At 39.8% G+C, this 20,251-nt stretch overlaps 1 protein-coding gene across 6 annotated transcripts in view; it reads right to left on the bottom strand.

The window, feature by feature from the left end:
* Window positions 1-528: 528 nt before the first annotated feature.
* AUTS2 (activator of transcription and developmental regulator AUTS2) overlaps window positions 529-20,251 on the bottom strand; it is a 790,836-nt gene continuing 771,113 nt past the window's right edge. For all 6 annotated transcript variants that reach the window (XM_056353128.1, XM_056353119.1, XM_056353138.1 and 3 more), the window contains 8 exons: window positions 18,881-18,952; window positions 17,118-17,147; window positions 15,471-15,542; window positions 11,380-11,521; window positions 10,799-10,876; window positions 9,321-9,404; window positions 8,165-8,387; window positions 529-3,214 (listed from right to left, as the gene is read on the bottom strand). In XM_056353128.1, the coding sequence (XP_056209103.1) occupies window positions 1,975-3,214; window positions 8,165-8,387; window positions 9,321-9,404; window positions 10,799-10,876; window positions 11,380-11,521; window positions 15,471-15,542; window positions 17,118-17,147; window positions 18,881-18,952 (1,941 nt within the window). In that variant the 3' untranslated portion in view covers window positions 529-1,974. The remainder of the gene's footprint in view (window positions 3,215-8,164; window positions 8,388-9,320; window positions 9,405-10,798; window positions 10,877-11,379; window positions 11,522-15,470; window positions 15,543-17,117; window positions 17,148-18,880; window positions 18,953-20,251) is intronic.

The raw sequence follows: 20,251 nt of genomic DNA, 5'->3' as shown, positions 1-20,251 counted from the left end.
CAAAAAGCCACTCTGGGGAAAAAGTATTTCTTCCCCATAGCAATGATGGGGTACTCCACACAAAGAAGCACCTAGCAGTTTAGTTCACATTTTTTAATAACATGGCACAATTTACATTACACAAGTCTTCGCTGATGAGGAAACATGCTGAAGATTGAGAGCCGCTTCACTTTTCTTTTCACATAGGATCTAGAAAGGACTTTATTACATACAGGATAAACAGCAAAAAGGTTTGTATATAACAATCTCTTTACAATACTGAAAGCTACCACTACGGTTCCAGTGTACATATTCTTCAGGGTTGGGTTTTTTTTGTATTTTTCCTTTTGTTCTTTAAAAAGAAAAAAAAACCACTGCACAACATCTGGAGTTCACAAAATCTGAAGCTCACAACTAAACCTTCAGTTGACTACTAAAATAGATCTCTGATCATTAGAAACAACTGTCTGTAGTTAACTTTTTTCTTTTTTTTTTTTTTTTTGCCAAAACAGGATAACAACTTCAGATAGCACTTTAATACACTAGAAGACCAATGGAACTAATTTTATTTCATACATATATTTTACAGTCCAGTAGACAAGATATTGAATTCTCTCTGATAAAGTCATATTCTCTCCAAATATTTAGACAAGAAACTTAACGCGTTATAAAAAAGTGTGTTATGAAAAGACATTTCAGAAGATTGATGCATATTTTTAAAAAGGATCTTGTTCTTCATGTTATTTCATGTCTTCTATGATTAGGGAACAACAAGGCTGACCTGTTAACTATTCACAGACTTTATTACCAACTGAAATACAATAAATTGCATTATGAAATCTGCATTGGAGTTCATTAATTAATTAAACTACTGATCCACAGTGAAAACATATCCATCATTTAGAAAAGTATTAGCTTTCTTGTAGGATTTGTTTCAATGTAGCTAAAAATCACTTAACACAAAAAAAAAAAAGTGTGTGTACAGATAAAAATGACACACTGGCAATAAAAACAGACATGAATGGCTATAAGCAGATGTTCTTCCAAAAAGAAATTTCACATGTTAAGTGACGAAAGTTCTGGAAAATATCCAGCATTTGATTATTACTCTGTTTAACCCAGATTAATGTGACTGAGAACCAATCTGTCATGACTACAGTATCAGTGATTACAGATCGCTAACCCTGACAGGTTCTAAGGAATACATGAGCTACAGTAACATCGGCATCTTAATGCAGGGGTTCAGACAGAAAACTACGCTTCTAATGGGCTGTTTCTTCATCAAAACAAGCAAGAGAAATAGGTTACTATTATAGATGAGCTTGTTCAGGGAAAATATGACTTTAATTATGTTGTGTGTTGAAAAGGCTCCTTTGAGTTATAAAGGCTTTTGTGAAAAGCCTTAAAATTCATTGCATAGTTGAAGGGGTTTAGCTGTCTATAACAATATATGTAACACAGCATAAGCAGACTGTGTTGATCAATATTAAGTTTGCAAATAGCACAGTTTAAGAAGTATTAATGTATTATGTTACTTAATTTTATCTATTTACATTTGTACAAAGTAAAGCTTTCATCTTACCCTTTTTGCATATATGAACCATTAACCCATGAAGCAATCTTTTTACATAAATATCTACAATTGTCTTCACTTCTAGTGTGAAAGAGCTTTGTATGGTTGACATTGGTGGTGGTTTGTTTCTAGTCAAATCATTCAGATTAACGTCTTGTTCTTCAGTTCAAATTTTGACATTTTTAAACTAGAAATAGAGTAGGAGACACGAGGAACATATGGACTTGGCTAAAAGATCTGGAAAATTTCAACATATAATATACAAAAAAACCATTTCAAAATTTTTGCACTCAGGTCTATACATATTGTACAGTGGGTCACAATCCCAGTCTGTATCAATGACTAGTAAGAAGGTCTTTATATTATGTTCATTTACAATGTTCTGTCCCTCTTTCTCTGGTTTGTATTTAGTCTCACTTCACTTATCGAGCTTCAATGTCCTTGAGGGTGTGAGAAGGAGGCCTCTCTCTCATCTCTGTCGACAGAGGAGTAGTCCTTCTGGGAGACCCAGGCCGAGGTCCCAGAGTAGAAATAAGAGGTGGAGGGGCACTGAGAGCTGCTGTAGGGGGAGTTTTATTGAGGATGCCATTTTGGTGTCCTGTCGGGGGACTGACTCTGGGGTAGTGCATGCTAGGAAGTCCTGGTGTGATTAGGCTTGGGTGAGGCAGGTGCCCATCCAAGGCGGCAGGGTGAACTGAGTGCAGGCGTGCATGTTCATAGTCCTCTCTGAGCATGTGCAACCGCTCCCTATCATCCAGGTGGTTGCCCCTCTCATGCTCACGTCGAGGGTCAACAGAGAGAGGGTGGTGGTGATGGTGGTGGTGATTGTAGTCGTGAGGTTCCCGATCCCTGAATGACCTGTCTGCTTCATATAATCTTGGCGTAGAAAGACGATGAAGGGGGTCATTTCTTAGCAGAAAGTCTCTGCCCAGGGGGTCTCTCCGGTGAATGTCTAGCTCTCTGTATGGATCTCGTAAGGGATCTCTCATTGGATCCCAGTGGAAAGAAGGATAGGGGAAACGTTCTCCACCAGGAATTGGGCTAATTCCCATAAAAGGGGTCATCATGCGAGTCCTATCCAGGCCACTGATGCTGTTCATGTGATGTATACCAGTTACACCTACAGTCATGGGCATAGACACTAAAGGACTTGGATGGACATTAGATGTAGATATAGGTGGTGGCTGATCAGATGACCTATGAGTCTGAGGTCCCTCAGGTTGAACATCATGGTCTTCCTTTCGCTCCTCCTTCACTTTGACTTCATTGCTTTTCTTCGGGTTATCGTATGCCGGCTCATTCTTCCTCTCGGCCTCACGGTTTGAAGTACTATTAGGCCTGGTACTCTCCACAACAGGGGGCCTAGCATAGGGTGAAGGAACCCTGGGCATTTGCTTTGACTCTTCCACCACTCGGCTTTCATGGCTTAGGCCTTCTTTCTCCGAAATATAGTTGTCCTTCACCTTGTGCTCTTCAACATTAATTTCCTTCCGAGATTCGGAGTGATCCCTCTCTCTTTCTTTGGGTTTCTCTTTTTCTCGAACCTCGGGATTCAGATGGCTCCTGATCTGCTCATTTGAGCTGCGATTATGTCCGAGGGAGTTTACTGGATGGATAGGTGCTGGCGAAGGATGGCTGGAGTGTCTTTTCTCAATGCTCTCCCTAGAAGAAATTGTAAAAATGAAGGCATGAGAAACTCTGCAAATAAAGCATCTAGGGTGTCTGACTTTATACTCACTGCTTTGCAGAAAGCTAGTAACACGCGCCATTAAATGCACAGATCCTTTTGTACACCCAAAACGCCGGAAGAAGATCCCATCTCTAAACTAGGCCTATTCTATTATCTCAAACCAGAAGAAGATCCCTAAAAAGCTGCTTTGTGAATGATCTGATTGAGATTTCAAACACTGAAGTCCATAGAAGGCTCCCAAGGGAATCTAGCTCTAGTCACATATTTCTAAGACAATGGCCTTAATTGTTTGTAAAGAAGACAGAGAAAAATAAAGCTATACTCATTTCATTAACAAAAAAAAAAAGGCAAAAAACTTCATGTTAATAGTATTTTACCTGATGCTTCTATTAAGAATACATTTGGGAAAATAGATAACATTTTGTTTGACTTTTTAGAACATTTCTAGACCTATGTACGTTACTAATTTCTTATCTCTATTCTCTTCAGTCTTCTAGCTTTTCAATTTACTTCTTAAACTCAATTTACTTCTTAAAACTAAAACCTCTCAAGACACCAGTCCTGATGGTGACAATCCATCCCTCTGAAGAGGTAGGCACTTCTCTAAGTGTGCAACAACCCTCTCTGTAAGTGTTTTAGTAGAGGTGGCCACTATGCATAGATTATGTGTTGACTTCCTCAGGAGAGATCTACTCCATGTGCACTCAGGCTAGCTCTGAAAACGGCATCTCTTTAGAGTCAGTTGCTCTTCAGAATGCCACCATTTCCCATTTCTAGGGTAGAATAACCAGAGCAGGGGGACAGGGCCAATGCATCTCCTTGCCAATGCTACAAAGTCTCAAAATACTGTTAATTCATTCTATCTTTCAAACCTATTTATGTTGCACAAAAGATTAGAGAATTATTGTCTGGCAGTGGACAAGAACCTAAGAATGTGAATGGATTCAGAATCCATTCACAACACCAGTTATTTTCTGAAAGCAGTGTCAACCAGGAGTTGTTATGGGCCACACTACGTTGAAAAGCTTTCGTATTTAAAATGAACCAAGTTTTTAAGGTAAATCTAATTCCTCAGTTCCAATGATTTTAACCTCTCACTGATTTCAATTGACGTCTAAGTTGGAGCTTCTCCACAAAGACAGCTCCAGCTATTCAGTGTTCGACACATGCTGTTTGTTGAGCATGGAAATTCTGTTCCATGTGGGGTGATGGATAATGTACTGTTAAAGGCGTGAGGGATAAGCAGGGAGGTCCTCTGAAGTCCCACCCAATTTACACAGTTTCTCTTTGGGTGTGGCAGTCCCTGATTAGAAATGTGGAACCTGAACACACTCGGATGAGGACACCAGGTTGAAACTCACTCTGGACAAGATAAGCAGTACTAGCTGGCTGAAGGGCAACCTGCAGAGTGACTCTGCTGCGGACACTTGCTCCTTCACCCATACAATTAATGCTATCTACTTTTGGATGGTGAAACTACAACTGCAGAAAAAATAACTTTGAAAAGGAAAATCTCATTATTATAATCTCACCAGATGCATCTTTTGCTGTGTTTAGATGCAATTGTCGAAACTGCCATTTTATGGGCCATGTCTGAAAGACCTCCCAGAGCCCAGAATGTGAGCGTTAGCAAACATCTGTAAGATGGAACATTTGATACCAGAAGTGCCTGGTCTGCACTGACTACCAATTAACCACTTGGTATCAGGTTCTGCTTTGATTGACTGTGCCCTACACAGTCTGGAAATTGTGTCCTGACGCTAATTTCCCTCTTCTTGCTTTCCACCAGAAGTTGAGGGATTTGCTTTAACAGTTTCCAGATTTGGACACAGTGAGATAAAGTCAAGGCACTCCAGTGAAGGCTTCTCAACATGAAGACTCAATTATTTTACTTTGCTAGGAAAGCACTGGCTTGTGCACTCTGCAATATGTAGTCTTTTAATTATTTTGCTCATGGGACTAGTCAGAGGGCACCCTTAATTGTTTTATTTCACTAGCAGAGGTCATTGAGTCCTTTTGCTGATATTTAATCAATTTTCTATGCAATTGATAATTTTTAAATTATGCATAAAATTCAGAGAATATAACACACATTTTCTGTAACTGAAGAAAAATATGTGTGCAACCAAAATAACATACTCCTTTGCCAATTTTATCCCATTCAATTTCAGTGATGGTAATATCTCAAGAGGCTACTGATTATATAGCTCACTTAAGTGAACTACATGTAGTTCAGTGGTCAGAGAGGGAATAATTTTTTATCCTCAGATTTGCCAAGGGCTCCATAGGTTAATAATAGGGGAACAGCTCTAAGCCTCTGTCTCCATGAAGAAGAAACTTCGGATCATGTTCTCAAATTAACTTATTACCAAGTAAGGTATGTTTTGAGGCCGTACGCTACACTGAAAGATACTGAGTATCTGATGCCAAGTACTTTGCCTCATTTATGTTAATAGAAAGATGGATAGATTCTTGGGTGTTTTTTTTTTAATGCTCTAGGACTACATATACTTAAATGTCATTATTAGAATGGAATTGCTCACTGACATCTTTTAAACAACATACCACTGAGAAGGAACAAACCCTGTTTTTCACAGTAGCTATTTTTACTGATTTTTTCCTAATGCTGGGCTGGAATACGGGAGTCCTTAAAGGAAACACCTCCACAACTGCAAACAATGTTCCAGGAGAAAGTGGAGACTGTACCAGACCATTGCAGTCTAACTCCCCAGCCAGCTCTGCACCCAGGAAAGATTCACAGACTGCAGTTTCATATTACCTAAGCTATCTTGAGGGATTTACCTTACGTCTGTCTAGCTGGGAGAGGGGGCTGCTGCACACTGGTCATACAGCTTATCCACGAGCAACCAGCGATTCGCTGCACCCCCACTGTAACACTGATCTTAAGACGGGGAACAGTCAAGCTAAGAGGTACCTCTGAGGTAGCTTTCTGCTGGTAACAGAGGAAATCCAGATGAATGCTTTTCACTAGACAGCCCATTTGGAGGCTGATAAAGTTAGACCCTTGCTGACAGGATGATTTTGAAATGAAATCATACCTCCAGGTGTGATGCCCAGATCCTCCTGTTTGGGCAAATTAACTTAAAATACATAACAAAGACTGGGACCTCAACTAGGAACCAGGGCTACATCCTCACCCTGCTGGGTGCCACTGAAGATAAAAGAACGTGTATTGGAGGCTCAGAAACTACCCCAGACATTATCTACATAGGGAGCATGTTTCCAGGAAGGGATTCTCAGCATCTTCTCATACAGGTAACAGTGTGAGCACGCTGCAAAGGAGAACTCTTCAAAACCACACAGATGGGTGCACAGCAACACTAGATCAGCAAAAACATTATTGTACTAAACTGGTAGCCATAATTGTGCAGAAGTATGAAGTATGAATGATGCTTACTTTTAAGCTCTCAAATTATTGAAAAGAAATATGTTTTGAGCTATGATATGGAGTTCAGGCAATGCCAAAGCAGCTTGCAAGGAATGTATTTCAGAAAGGGATTTTCTTCAGCAGGAACACTTCGTAAGAAAAATACAAAACAGCAACTGAAATAATCACATAATTCTAAAGACTACCCATATCATTAGGAACTAAAATGCTTTGCCATTCAAGCCAGTAAAGCTACTCACATGCTTAAGCATTTTGCAGGACAGAATCCCCAATTTGTAACAGCAATTTATTTTGAAGCATTAACACCAGACATGAAAATAATGAAGCTATGCTACCAAACAGAAAATATTCCAAATGGAAAATGTAGGTGAAAAGATCTGTAGTTTGACTTGCTCTTCACATTTTACAATAACATAGAAAAGCTCTTAAATGTATTTTTAGAATATCTAATGTGTTAGCATAACTTCTTTTAGAAAAGGCTACTAATGCGTATATTTGGGTTAGTGACAGAGAAGTCAGAAAAGCACATCTCCTAAATAATCTTTTATGTTAAAAAATTAGAAACAAATAGCCATTATGTAGTAAAGTAATGTGCAAACTCAACAGGAAAGCCATTAAGCCACAACTGAAAAAGCTGAAATCAGCCTCTCCACATTTTTCAAGGAAGGCATGACACTTGCTGAATGGCAAATTCTTATAATTTGGTACTTAAATGTTAAGAGGAATTGTTACTGAGTTAACTGTATAATGGGAACAGTCCTGACAAAAAAAATATGACCAGGTTTTACTTTCCATTAACCCTTCCCAGCCTGGACATGTTAGAGTGCAAGTCCATGTAAAACACTGAATAAAAAATGTGCCTGAAGGTGTGGAACAGCAGTGCATGTGTGTGTGGCATTTTTGAGGGGAATTAATGTTCATTTAATGAACCGCATGCACTGACACTTACTGTGGTACTGGAACATGACATACCCGCTGCAATTTACAATGTTATAATATTACAACTTTATCAGTGGTCCCTCTGGTCAGTCCATTTTTGAAGAGGGAGGTAGTGTTATTTGTTTTGCAGACAAGGTCCAATTTACAAAGTTATTTAAGTATTTGAAGGTGCAGATACGCATCTGATGAACTTTATAATGTTTTTTTGCATCCTGTCAGGCACCTATCTACACGTTAAGTCTTCAAAAGACCTATGACAACGTGACCCACAAGATAACAGAGTACGTGGGTCTGATTCCATTCTCAGTTGACACTGCCTGAAGTCTGCTTCAGCAAAGCTCCTTCTGATAAAGTGCAGTGCAAGTGAGAAGAGAAACAGATGCGGTAGGGAACACCTGAGTTAGAAACCGGCGCCTTCCGTAGCGCGTCACGCCGTAGGCAGCAGTGGTGTCGGCTCTCCAGGTGTCCCTCTACTGAAGCTCTGGTTTAACAATGTGCCAGGCTGGGAAGGGTTAAAAGTGGAACAGAGCCCCAAGCTTTGAACTAGACAATTCTTGGAAGTGTTCTTTCGTACCTTTCTTTGTCATCTTTACTAACAGATGAGTCTCGTTTATCTACATCTCTATCTCTGTCATGAGCTGCAGCAGATGAACTGCGCTCCAGCTCTCCTGGCTTCAGCCAGGGCGGAGGGGTCGGGAACGAAGGAGGAGTTCGGTGCAGTCGGTTCCAGGGCTCGTGAGGGTTGCTAAAGCTCTGCATACTGGGGCCATCCTTGTGGCCGAACATTGAGTTGGGTGCTGAAATGGTGAAGTGGAAAACAAAAAGGTTTAAGAAAAAGGTATGCTCTAGTGAAGGTACTTACCAAAAAAACTTTTACAGCACTCAGAGTTAAAATGAATACATATTATTGGGAGCTGGAAAAGGAAAGGAAATTAACAGAGATTCATTAGAGGGTCTCATTCCTAAAAATGGGCAGGCATCTGACAGCTGCTTTAATTGGAAAGGGAAATGCTGTGGATAAAATTGACTAGGGATGAAGTAGTAAGATAAAAGTGACAATGATCCTTATTCCAAATATTTTGGAGACATCAGGAAATGACTGTTACATAGACTGTAAGTAATGGAATTTGTTGTATTTGATCCTGAACCAAACTAAAATACTAAAGTGACCAAAATCATGCCAGATTTGAAGTATGGAGAAAGAGAGTGATTATTAAAAGGATGAACTTTTGTGAGTGGCCAAATCTAAAGAAATGTGTATGATCCTGGACAAATAAATGCAGGTTAGTGATCTTTTCCAGGCATATGTCCTGGATAACCGGTGAGAAAGGTAAAAAAAAAAAAAAAAAAAAAAAAAGAAATGTTCCTATCCACAGCTAGGGATGCTGCACACAACTATTTCTGAACATGCAAAAACCCATGAGAAATTTCTCAAACTCCTTAGACTCACAGGTTCTGTATTCTTTTTTTTTTTTAATATTTTTTAACTGAATGATGTAATGGTGACATTTAGCACTGTGTTGAACCCAAACTATTGAGTAACTAACAGAAAATAATTTACTGATGATTAAGAAATATGTTATTTAGAAGAAAAAGGTTGCTTTTCAAATTCCCATCTTTTAGTAGTATGTGGTCTAAGCAACTGGTAAAAAGGACAGCAAATAGTCACCATCACTCAATATCCTGAATTACACAGCAAACAAGAATTCATAAACAAAGAGGTTACTCACTAACTGTCGGGTTCCCAAGTCCCCCGAAGGCATTACTGCCCACTGCAGTGAGACCACTGAAGGAAGCCGGTCGATTGAAAGGCTCTGCAAACCAACAGAAACAGCTGAAGCTCACTGGCATGTTGGTAATGACGATAAAGCATTAGCATATTATCCAACTGCATTCCGTCTGCATGAAAGCTCAGTCTGTGCCCATCAGTAGTTGAACATCATCATCCCAGAACACAGCAGTGATTGTGAGGGGGTGGAACATAAAAAAATAAACTTTATTTCAATCACAGTATGCATGACACAGTCTTACTAGAAGAACTTCCTCTTCAGAGAAAAGCAAGATGTTAAAATATACATGGTATTGAGGGCTGCACTTCAGCATAAGTAGCTACTTCATTTAAAACCTGCAAACATCTCCACTCTGATTTTCTTTTATTCCCTTCCAATTCAATTCCATGGTCTTTCTCAGAAAATGTCCCTGGCTAGCAAGACTATTATTAACTCTGGCAACTGTGCTCCAAACACCTTCAGGCCATGTCTCCTAAACCATAGCCAGGATATAAATAAAATGTCCTATTACACTGATATGTCATGCTGACTTGAACATTTTGTAATTCACTTGATATTTACTGCCAATTCTATATGAAAAACCAGAATGGACTAAAAGTATTGGAATACTTTTTTTTAGTAGCTAATGCATACAGGGTATAGGTAAGTCCTATGAAGCAAATTCTCTTCTCACTTTATTTTGGAGAAGTCTAACAATTTTTGGTGAAACTACTGATAAATGTCAGCATGGAGAGAAGGAAAACCAAATCTAGCACTTTCTATAGGCAGATAAGTATAGAATGAAAAATCTACACTGTGAGTCTGCTGTATCAATCTGGTGACCCTCCCAAATCCTTCTCTATGCAAAATAAAATGCCAATTTAGAGTCTTGATCTCTGATGTTCCTGTAGAGGAAGCAGACCACTTTATTACAACATGAGTAAACTCAGAAGCGAAGTAACATCTGATTAACTTGGGTGGTTCTGGCTTTCAATGTGTATTCATTGATTTTCACTAACAGACATACCTGAGCCCAGATCACAAGATTTTAAAGACATATTTCCCACTCACTTAAATGGAAAAGCAGACATCTAAATAGTTGTTAGGAAAAGAAACACCTCTGATGAACCAAAGCCTTAACCTTAAGGCATTCTTTTTGACTGGCCATAAACAAGACTACAGTGAAACCTAACCAGCCCTGCCACTCCACTCCTCTAATGTCCAGAGTGTTTTCAGAAGTATTTTAAAACCTGCTGTCAATGATACTATTAAGTGTATGCAGAACTGCTACTTGGGTAATGGCTAAAATGTGCAATTTGTAAAGGTTTAAGTGGGCAGGATACTAAAACAGTGTTCACGTGGGAAACCTTTAATAGTCTCAGTGGTCGATGTGAGTTTCTTCTGAGTTGTATTTACATCTAGTTGCACAGAGAACGTACCTAAGTGAGCAGCTGGGTTGAGAAAGTTGCTGTGGTGAGGTGGTGGGCCGAAAGGCGTGCCGGCTGGATGACCCCCACCTGCCAAGACAAAACAAAAGGGGTGATTTCCTAGCAAAAACTCAGAAAGGGATTCACTGGGCTCTGGGCTTGACTATCATCTCTTAAATGGCAGCTCACATGAGTGAGCGGGGGCTCTCAGGTCAGGATCCTATGCAAACAGCAGTGCTTTTCTAAACAGAAATTCCCAGTTACAGTGTAAGTGCTGGGGAGTGGGGGAATGTTTCAGTAAGGGAAAAAAAATGGACATGTGAAATACAGCCTATTTCCAACCTGCCATCTCTGTGATGCATCAGACATCGCTGTGTGAAGAGATGCTCCTCCATTTACTACCTGTACGGCATTTCAGCGGGTTGGGCTTTTTCAAAAGCATACAGAATAATTTTAAAATATTTAATAGCACCTGGCACATCTTGCAGAGAGTTCATAACCCAAAGCATATGGGAAATTTCCTTTTAACATGGCAAGAATTAGCATTTTGATGAGTGTGCCACAATAGGGAGATTTCATTTCTCAGTACTCACTGGCTGTGGAGAAGAGAGTCGAGGGCCGGGCCAGGTCATGGGGGTGGTGGATGGCTCCAAAAAGGCTGGGGCCTGGTGGCCTGCTCAGAAATTCAGGTTTCAGGCCAAAGTCCAGCTTGTGCGGATCAGACTGCATCTGTTTCTGAAATGTAAAAAAAAACAGGATGTGGAAGAGACTGTCCTAAAAGATAGCAGTAAAAGACACTTGCAGAATGCTGGGGGTATAGCAATTTATTCATAGTAACTGACGTTTTAGCAAGAATATTCGTTTTTGGGACCCTGACTGTAGGTACACAGCTGCTTTCCTTGGAAGGAGGATCTGAGGCAGAGAGAGAAAATCTGAGGCTCCCAATGCACATTTCCTGCAGATTTCAACAGTGTGTTCACATACGCTCACATCCATCCCTCTGGAGCAAAGCATTTCAGCACAGACCTGACATAAAGAACAAACATAAAAATCTTTGAAGAGGCCTCAGACCCTTCCTCAGCTGTGAGAATAGGTCTGTCTTAAAATAATAAAAATAAAGCAGAAGAGAAGTCTTCCTTTGGACCTGATCTCAGGTGGGCAAGCATGTTAAAAGCTGGGTGAAAGCATCAACTGTAGCAGGCACAGCTGCCAGCTGACCCTCTTCCCGTTGCAGGAATCCCTTGCCAAAGTTACAGCAAAGACAAGTCAATGGACACCAGAACCATTAATCTTAAATGTGAAGCTGCAGTCAAGAAACACTTGATGCAGTATATCTTTCAGTCTCTCTCAGACTGCAACTGAGCAAGCTAGGGGCTAAAATGAATCAAATTACAGATGAAGTGTATTTGAGTCTAAAGATCTGAAGTCTCATTTTGACTGCTCGCACTCCAAATTCAAAGCACAGTATGTTGCTGGGTTTATATAGATGGTATTAGAATCAGCAGGCTTTCTTTTTTAAGGTGAATTTGCTGGGGTTGCTGTACTGTAAATGGTAAGTGGATGAAGGATGGACTCTTCTTTGTGCCATGTACCCATTTTAGTGGTCCCTATTTCAATAGTTTTATTGAATGAGAGGAAAACCAAATTCCCAATTACCTGTGCTGCCAGAACTCCCTAAACACAGATTGCTGATTAATTGTACAGGTCAGCTGAAAGGATTTACAAATGTGTAACACTGAACCAGTAGATCTTGACAGTAATTCTGGAGCATGTCACACTTTATAAATCAGTATTTAATGCTGTGCCAGCTCAGAGTACAGGCTATTACAGTGATATAAATATGCATATTAAAAAGTTATGAGCAAGTTACTGTGCATGCCTAGTACCTGCTTTTCAAGTGCTAGTAACATAACTACATAGCTATGAGAATAACAAAAAAACCTCACCCAACCCCACTACAAAAAAGGCCAAAAAAAGGCTTTATCAACGTTTTGTGACACTGGGCTGCAAGAATATTGAAATGGAAAAGATGGCAAAGTTAAGGTCATGTCTTTTAAGGAAGTAATACTGTAGTGCTTTAATGGTTAAAAAAAGTTCAGAAAATAGAAATGCCTCAGCCGAAGCCTGTGTACCAGATTTTTATGCTGTGAACTCTTTTTTATTTTTCTTTTAAACAACCAAGTTATAAACCTCTGACAGGCATTACTCAGAATAGCAAAAGCTGGCTGAAACTTTAACTGCAGCCATATGAACTGCGCTGTTCTAAATAATGAAAAAATCCTCTGTCTGAAGAGGAACAGGAGTATCAGAGATGTGTTAAAAGATTTTTGAATGTGTTGGTTTACCTTAAAATAGTACCAAAGAAAATTGATCAGATTTATTTTATCCCCAGTTCATGTTCAGGAGAGCACCCCTCATGATGGTGATCCTTACAAATGTATTCGAAGTCCAGCAGATCTGTAACACCTTAACTCAGGACCCCCTAAAATCAATGTAAATGTCTGCACTAATTTCATGGTATGTTAGTTTGGGCCATAGGGACCTTTTTCAAAGAGAGAGGGCCAATTACAGAGCATAAATTCTCTCTTGAATCCACGCTGGTAACACGCTGGTCAGTCTAGGAGTGAACATAAAATTGCTTTGTGCCCAGAGCTGGGACACAACCCGAGCTTTGTCTAAGGAATTCCCTGTGTGTGCAGACAGGTTACACAGATATGAACTGCGTCTTGGTGCAGAGGTATAGGCAGGCAAATAGCAGCCACAGCTGCATGCAATTTTTCCTGGGGTCAGGAAGGTTGTGTTTTAAAGTTTCCCATCTTGCCTGCTTCTTCAGTGTCTGCTGTTGCCCTCTGCAAGCAATTACTAGTGGGCCAGATAGTTAGCAATTCTTCCATACTTTGCAAGCAGTCTAGTAGCACTGCATGCAAACTTGAAATCTCTGAGCAAATGTATTTTATTCCCTCCTCTACAGTGAGGCAGTGTCTTCAGCTTGTGCAGAAGAAAAGGCACCTTTCACAGCCTTGGGCTAGAAGGAGAAATCATTCTGTATGAGCCTTCAGCCAGAGATTTCACACTTTGTGGTCACATGCAGCCAGGAGGACTTCATTCCCAGGTGGGGGTCTGACAGCCCATAGGGACAGGAACCACTTTGCTTTACTGACTGTGGACTATACCTAATTTTTTGACTGAACTGAGACAGTGAAATACATTTCTGAATTATTCTTGAAATTATCATCATGCACAACCTCAAAAAGTCAAGTAACATCCTTTCCTGTACTCCTGGGCTTTATTCCTGTTTTTTAACATGCAAGATAGAAAAGTGTTAGGTAAAAGAAATGGCTGCATGAAAATGGCATTTACTCTGAGTTATAAATACACCAGTATGACCTCTCTCTGAATATCAAATCAAGGAAGATTCAAAGGACATAAATAGCATGGGAATTAATAATTTCACTTCAAGAAAATACCTTTTCAATAAAATAAAAAAAAGGACATATAACTCTCTAGGTCTATAATCTTGTCTTTTTTGATAATGGGAAGATGAATGAAGATCACTAGCAGGGGAAACATAAGGAAGCAGAGAAGAGAGATATGTCTACTGCAGCAAATTAACCTGTCAACCTTGTTTAAAAGGCTTATTTTTAAACTCTATTAGCTGCAGGTTTTAGTAGCTGTTCAACATCTTCATATTCTTATAGCACTGCCTGATACAATTCAATTGCATACATACACTGCAAAGTGCTATGGACTTCTGTTAATTTTACTTTCTAACACAATCTATTGGCTCCTGAAGTACAACTATGAACAGTAAAGAACACCAACCTTTCCTGACTTACTGAAAAACTTCAGGAGCAACACAGAATTTTTCAGTGACGAGTACAGTGAAAATCTTATAAAGGGAAAGAAACCATCTTCACAGAGTCCAAGCACAATCAAAATACAGTCAAAGTGAGACTGGAAATACACTATTAAATGAATAATTATTTCTTTTTCTTTGACATCTGTTTCAGGAGAGCCTAAATTGGCCATGGCCCTACCCCTGAAGTCTCAAAGCATATACAAAAAGAAAAGATTTCCACCCCTCTACCTTTGGTGCAATGAGACAGGGTCTGGATAACATTACTTCGTCTGGGAGGCTGTGTCTGCCTTACCAACCCAGACACGTACAGGTGCCAACCTCCAGCTATGAGACGGGTTGTGAAAAATAATGATGGGAGCCTGGACAGCCATATGGGATAAAGCATCTTAGACAGAGGAAATCTTCCTGTGCTCTCTTCTGTCCGTGAATATTAATAAGAGGCATGGGATACATGTGCCTAGCTTCTCCAGACTTAAAAAAAAAAAAATCTTGATATGTTTGTGACCTCTTCCATAAAAAAGTGCAATGCTGTAGCTCACAGGCACACCCATTTAGGTCTTCCTAGCTACAAAGTAGTTGTTGCTGCAGAAGATCTTGTGTCCTTGCTCCAAGGCACCACAGGCATTGCTTTGAGACTCTACCTTTAGGTTAATTCCAACAGGCTATGACACTATGAAATGGAAGGTTATGCTATACTGCTACGTATGGTTACTTTAACAACCCAGTAGCCATGGCACCGAACTGCTAACGGAGACGCAAACTCTTCCTCTCCCAAGTTCGCACTGTGCAATTCATCTGAAATTTAGGTGTGCCCAGAAGACTGACCTTGACTTTCTGTTGGTGATGGTATATCTGCCAGGCGATATGAACATGCATAGCGCACCACTTTCCAGGTTTCTGGAAAACAACCAAAGGGATACAACATGAATCAGTAACTTTCAAAAACCTGTGACGCTTTGTTCTAGTTATAGCAACTTTTGCCAACTCCTAGCTCAGTCTGCTTTGGTCTGGGGGATCCCCCACGTCAAGAAAATTGAAAGCAAAAGGTCTCCTCCCTTCAATGTCTTCCCTCTCTGTCCTTCTGGGAAATCAGAAATGCAAAGAATTTGTCCCTTGCTATGAAGTTTACCTGGATATCCAGGCTCCTGGCCACTCTCCTCTCCAAATAAACTCATACTCAGGTTTTATGCACTCTTGTAATCTTTTGATGCCACTGGCTAAGAACACAGCTTGTGTTGCTGAAATCAATGAAACAGTCTCTGAGTCAGCAGCTGCCCTGCACACCTGGATTGATTCACGACTGTACTGTGAGTTCATTTCAGAAAATACAGCTATTCTAAGCCTTTCCACCAAAAGAGAAAAATGTACGCACTTTAAAAGATCACTCTGTTTTTCAAAATTAATCTGACTGCCTCATATGATTGCTGGTCTGTACCCCCAAACTGGAGGTCAGTGATTTCACCCTGTTTGGGAAGACTTTTCACATCCTTCCTGTCACCATGCTTTTAAGCCATGGGGAAGAGAGAGGAGAAAAGAACCAGAGTGCTATCTGGGTTTTCTTGTTGATTTTGTACTCCATTTCCAGGACATCTGGAAATCTTGTCTGAAAAACATTCATTCAGGATATACTTTCTCCAGTTTTGTTATTTAGGGGTCTGTAGTTAACTACACAACTAATTCCTGCAGATTTAAAAATAATCACAGAAATTCAAGAAGCTCCTCAAGCTACTGGTAACTTAAATGTTTCATAAACTATGGCATATGGTCCCCCTTCTACTTTAAGTGTATATTAACTACCAAGTAAAACCACAAAAAATAAAACCCGTCTTACACACATACTTGCCTAAACTCAAGCCTTTTGCTTATCCACAGCAACCAGCCGTGCTAGTGATTTTAAAAGTTCACTTGGTTGGTTTGATCAAGATCTAGACCTTCTTGAACATGTCTAAAAATTAACAAAAAAACCCTTCTGGGTCACTGAAAGACTGGGTCGTTTGTTCCTTATTTCTGAATCTTTTGTGTTTGATGAGGATTGCCTGTCTATACTTGACAGTAAGGTACTTGGGTAGGAAGTACCATACTGAATGACACTGGAAACACACAGTAAATAATAAAAAACAAAATCCTTCGGTCTGCAGTGAAATGACAGGGGATCACTGTCAGGGTAGTTCTCTAGGATTTGGCTCAGGAAACCTTGTAAGCCAGTGCATTAGAAGGATTACCAATATCTAACCTCTAGTATTCATGCTAGGGGGTTGCATGACAGCAACAGAAAACTTCCAACTTTGAAACTGTGTGTTTTCCTCGAGTGACCACAAGACACATGCAAAAAAGGACTGACCAAGCTGCTCGGCAAACACGGTGTAAAATACCCAAGATGAAACATGGCATTGCTTTGTAATTAGTCTGCTGCTTTAACCCGGTGGGGACTGAGACGAGCTTGACAAACTGTATCACAAGAAGATTTCTTACCCTCAACATGGGCCTGAACGGATCTGTCAACTGTGAAGAAGAAATGACAGCTTGGTTACATGCTTGTCACTCAAACAATTGCTCTAATTAACAAATTTGTATTGCTTCATTAAGAGATGAAATTAAAATGTTCTAATTTTACTTTCAAATGAAGCCTTTTCGGATAATAATTAGTCCTTAGCCTCCATATTCGAGCTGGTCTCCCTCCCCCCATGGCGGTTGTACCTAAGTGTTGACAAGCAACTAAACAAGCCTCACACAGAACGCTCTGTCCTCTGGCATCACCATTAATTTGTTGATTTAATGCTACAAAAATGGCTGGTTAACTACTCTGAAGAAAACCACAGATCTGTCCTTTGGGCAAACTTCTGTTCTTATCTTTCAAAGCTGCTCAGCTCACGAGATGACACGATAGTAGACAGGGTCCCTTTTTCACAGGCTTGATGCCATGAACTGGGTTGGGCCAGGCTGGAATGGTGTTTCAGATGTGCCCCTGCAAAGCAGTGACTGTCGCCCAACGGCTATGGCATCAGGTCCTTGACCTGCGCATTCGAATAGCCATTACTGACTGACTGCTTGCCTGGCTGTTCTCTGTCACAAGTGGGCTTTGCAATAGATGTTTTTCACATGGCAAAAAATGCTGGTAAACAGGGGCTGTATAACCACCCTCCCCCCAATTTTCTCTTTTTTTTTTTTTGCGTAGCCTGTTTCTTAAGGGTGGATTATTTTCCTGTTCTCCTTTTTTGCTCACATTTTATCAATTAATGTTGGAAAATAAATTCAATTTATTGGGTATTTCTCATTTGCTTTTGCTTTTCTTTTTTGAAAGGCAATACTAAAGGAGATTTACAGGTGTAAGAGGTACTCTGCAGATGCAATGATGGCACAATACATCATCTTGAAATAATCAAAACTACACTACAAGTTGAAAGGGAGCATAAAGCTAAGTGACTTAAGGATGTGAGGCTCTCGTTATCTTTTCAATTAGATAGAAGAAACAAAAACGATTAAATGTGGTTCTGATTGGTATAAAGCTCAACTACAGCACCAGTTCAGAGTGGACCAAAGTACTGGAACTTGGCATAACCCACAGAAAACAGGCCTGCTGTACTTAATAGTTTAGCCATACCACAACATGGATTTTTAAGGAGAGGTGCCTACTGCTTTTGTCAGAGTTTTCTGTTAAAACTATGACTGCATGATGTTCCTCATGGCAAACAATGTATATTAATTCAAACATGCAAACAACCCATGGGCATTTGCAAAGAACAGAAAAAGGTTAAGGGACAAAGTGCTGAGACAATACATGCTGTTCACATACACTGGAACTCAAAAATCCAGAGGTACCAAGTGATCAATAAAAGGCATCCGCATTTCGCTGGTGCAATCGATACAGTAACCAAGGGAATAACTGTCATTACCCACATTAAAAACAATTACAGAGTTTAAACATCAATCTTGAAGAGGTTTGTACATTTCTAAGTTGAATTGGACTTTTATGCCTTTACCCCTGAGCTTGTGGGGGTGACAGCAAGGGAAGAGCTCTTCCACTGCACAGCACCTGTTTGCTTTTGCTAATGATGAACAGAAGCAAGGATCAGGATTTAAATTGTTCTCATACAACTTCTCTGTTTCTCATTGAGGTAAACAGACTAAACTTTAGTTTTAGGGTATTAATGTGGACATACTGAAGATGGTGTTAGCATTTGAGGTTTTCAGGAGGAATAGCTTTACTTGAGAAAAATACAACATTTTCTACAGACCCGTGGATCTTTCTGTAGGAGGGTATGTGGGACAGTTCCAGGTCTGGCTGCAACATCAATAGGATTGGAAGTCTAGAAATACCACAAGGAAAGACAGCATTAATGAGCATCACAATGCATAAAAGCAACAGAAAGTGAAAAATAGAATTTCTTCATCATTAACATTGCAACATTGCATTAACAAGGAATGAAGTTAGACTTTTTAAAGAAGGAAGGACAAACATTACAATCCACTTAATAATATACTCATTATCATCTCAGTTTTCAAACTTTCATTGTCCACCAAATTCCCGTTACTTCAATCCAAAACACGTGAAGGAAGCGACCGCGTTTACACTGGGAATTCTTTCCACTGTCAAAATCCCGATTAGCAACACTTTTGACAGGGCACCTAAAGCAGTATTTGGAGGACCGAGCGTGTGCTCTGCTGCCCATCAATAACACCCTGGACCTGGCTACACCTGCTACCCTCGCTGTCAGCACACAGAGCATCAGTAATCTCTTTAGTCACTGTACAAGGATCTGAAGTCCATCCACAATGAACTGTTATCATACAGGTATCAGGAAAAAGCAACATCCAGTTGAAAAAAATTAAAGCTTTCCCCATGATTTCAACGTAACTATTCAGCTAATACAACAACATGCAGCTTGGGGCGGGGTGAGGGGAGGAGAAAAAACCCTGCATTGAGACAGAGCTTCTTCCTACATTAAAATAAAGAAAAAAAGAAATCAGCTACAGTATAACTAACAATTAAGTAACAGAGTTGTTAACAGTCTGATTACCATACATACGAAGAATTCCACTAATGAACTGCAATTTACATATTCAGTCATTACAGTGGATGGGCCAATTTAAGAAAGAAGGTGTCTTCTCTGCAGAAATTTCAGTCCTGATTTCAGTCTTTAGTTGCAAAGACTACAGACTACAGAATATGATTTCCTCCCACTTATAAATCAAGAGTGACTTCATGAAAACAAAAGAAAAAAAAACAACCCAGGCTCATCACATTTATCTATCCCAGCTATCATAAATGAGAGGAGAACTAAATCAGTGTATTGCACTGTGGTGGAGCTGAGATAATTATGGAAATGAGTAAACAGTAATGATCATGATTTCTTAAAATCTTGATTATTACATGACCCTACATTAATGCGTACTGAGAACTAATTATATTGCTTCTAAAGTTAACTATGCCATGACACGTGATTTTTTTAAAAATGTATGTAGCCATATCTGAAAATAATGAGAAATAACCTCTCTGTAGTAAATTTGGAAAAAGCCGATTGTCTTCAGTGGATTAAGCTGTAACTCAGATCTCAGCTGCTCCTGGCTCACACCACCACTGTATCTGAGCACTAACAGATATATAA

The sequence above is a fragment of the Falco biarmicus genome, chromosome 1 (assembly GCF_023638135.1).
Source record: "Falco biarmicus isolate bFalBia1 chromosome 1, bFalBia1.pri, whole genome shotgun sequence".
Lineage (NCBI taxonomy): Eukaryota > Metazoa > Chordata > Aves > Falconiformes > Falconidae > Falco > Falco biarmicus.
Note: the sequence above shows the minus strand (reverse complement) of the source record. Positions and strands in the feature narration are given on the sequence as shown.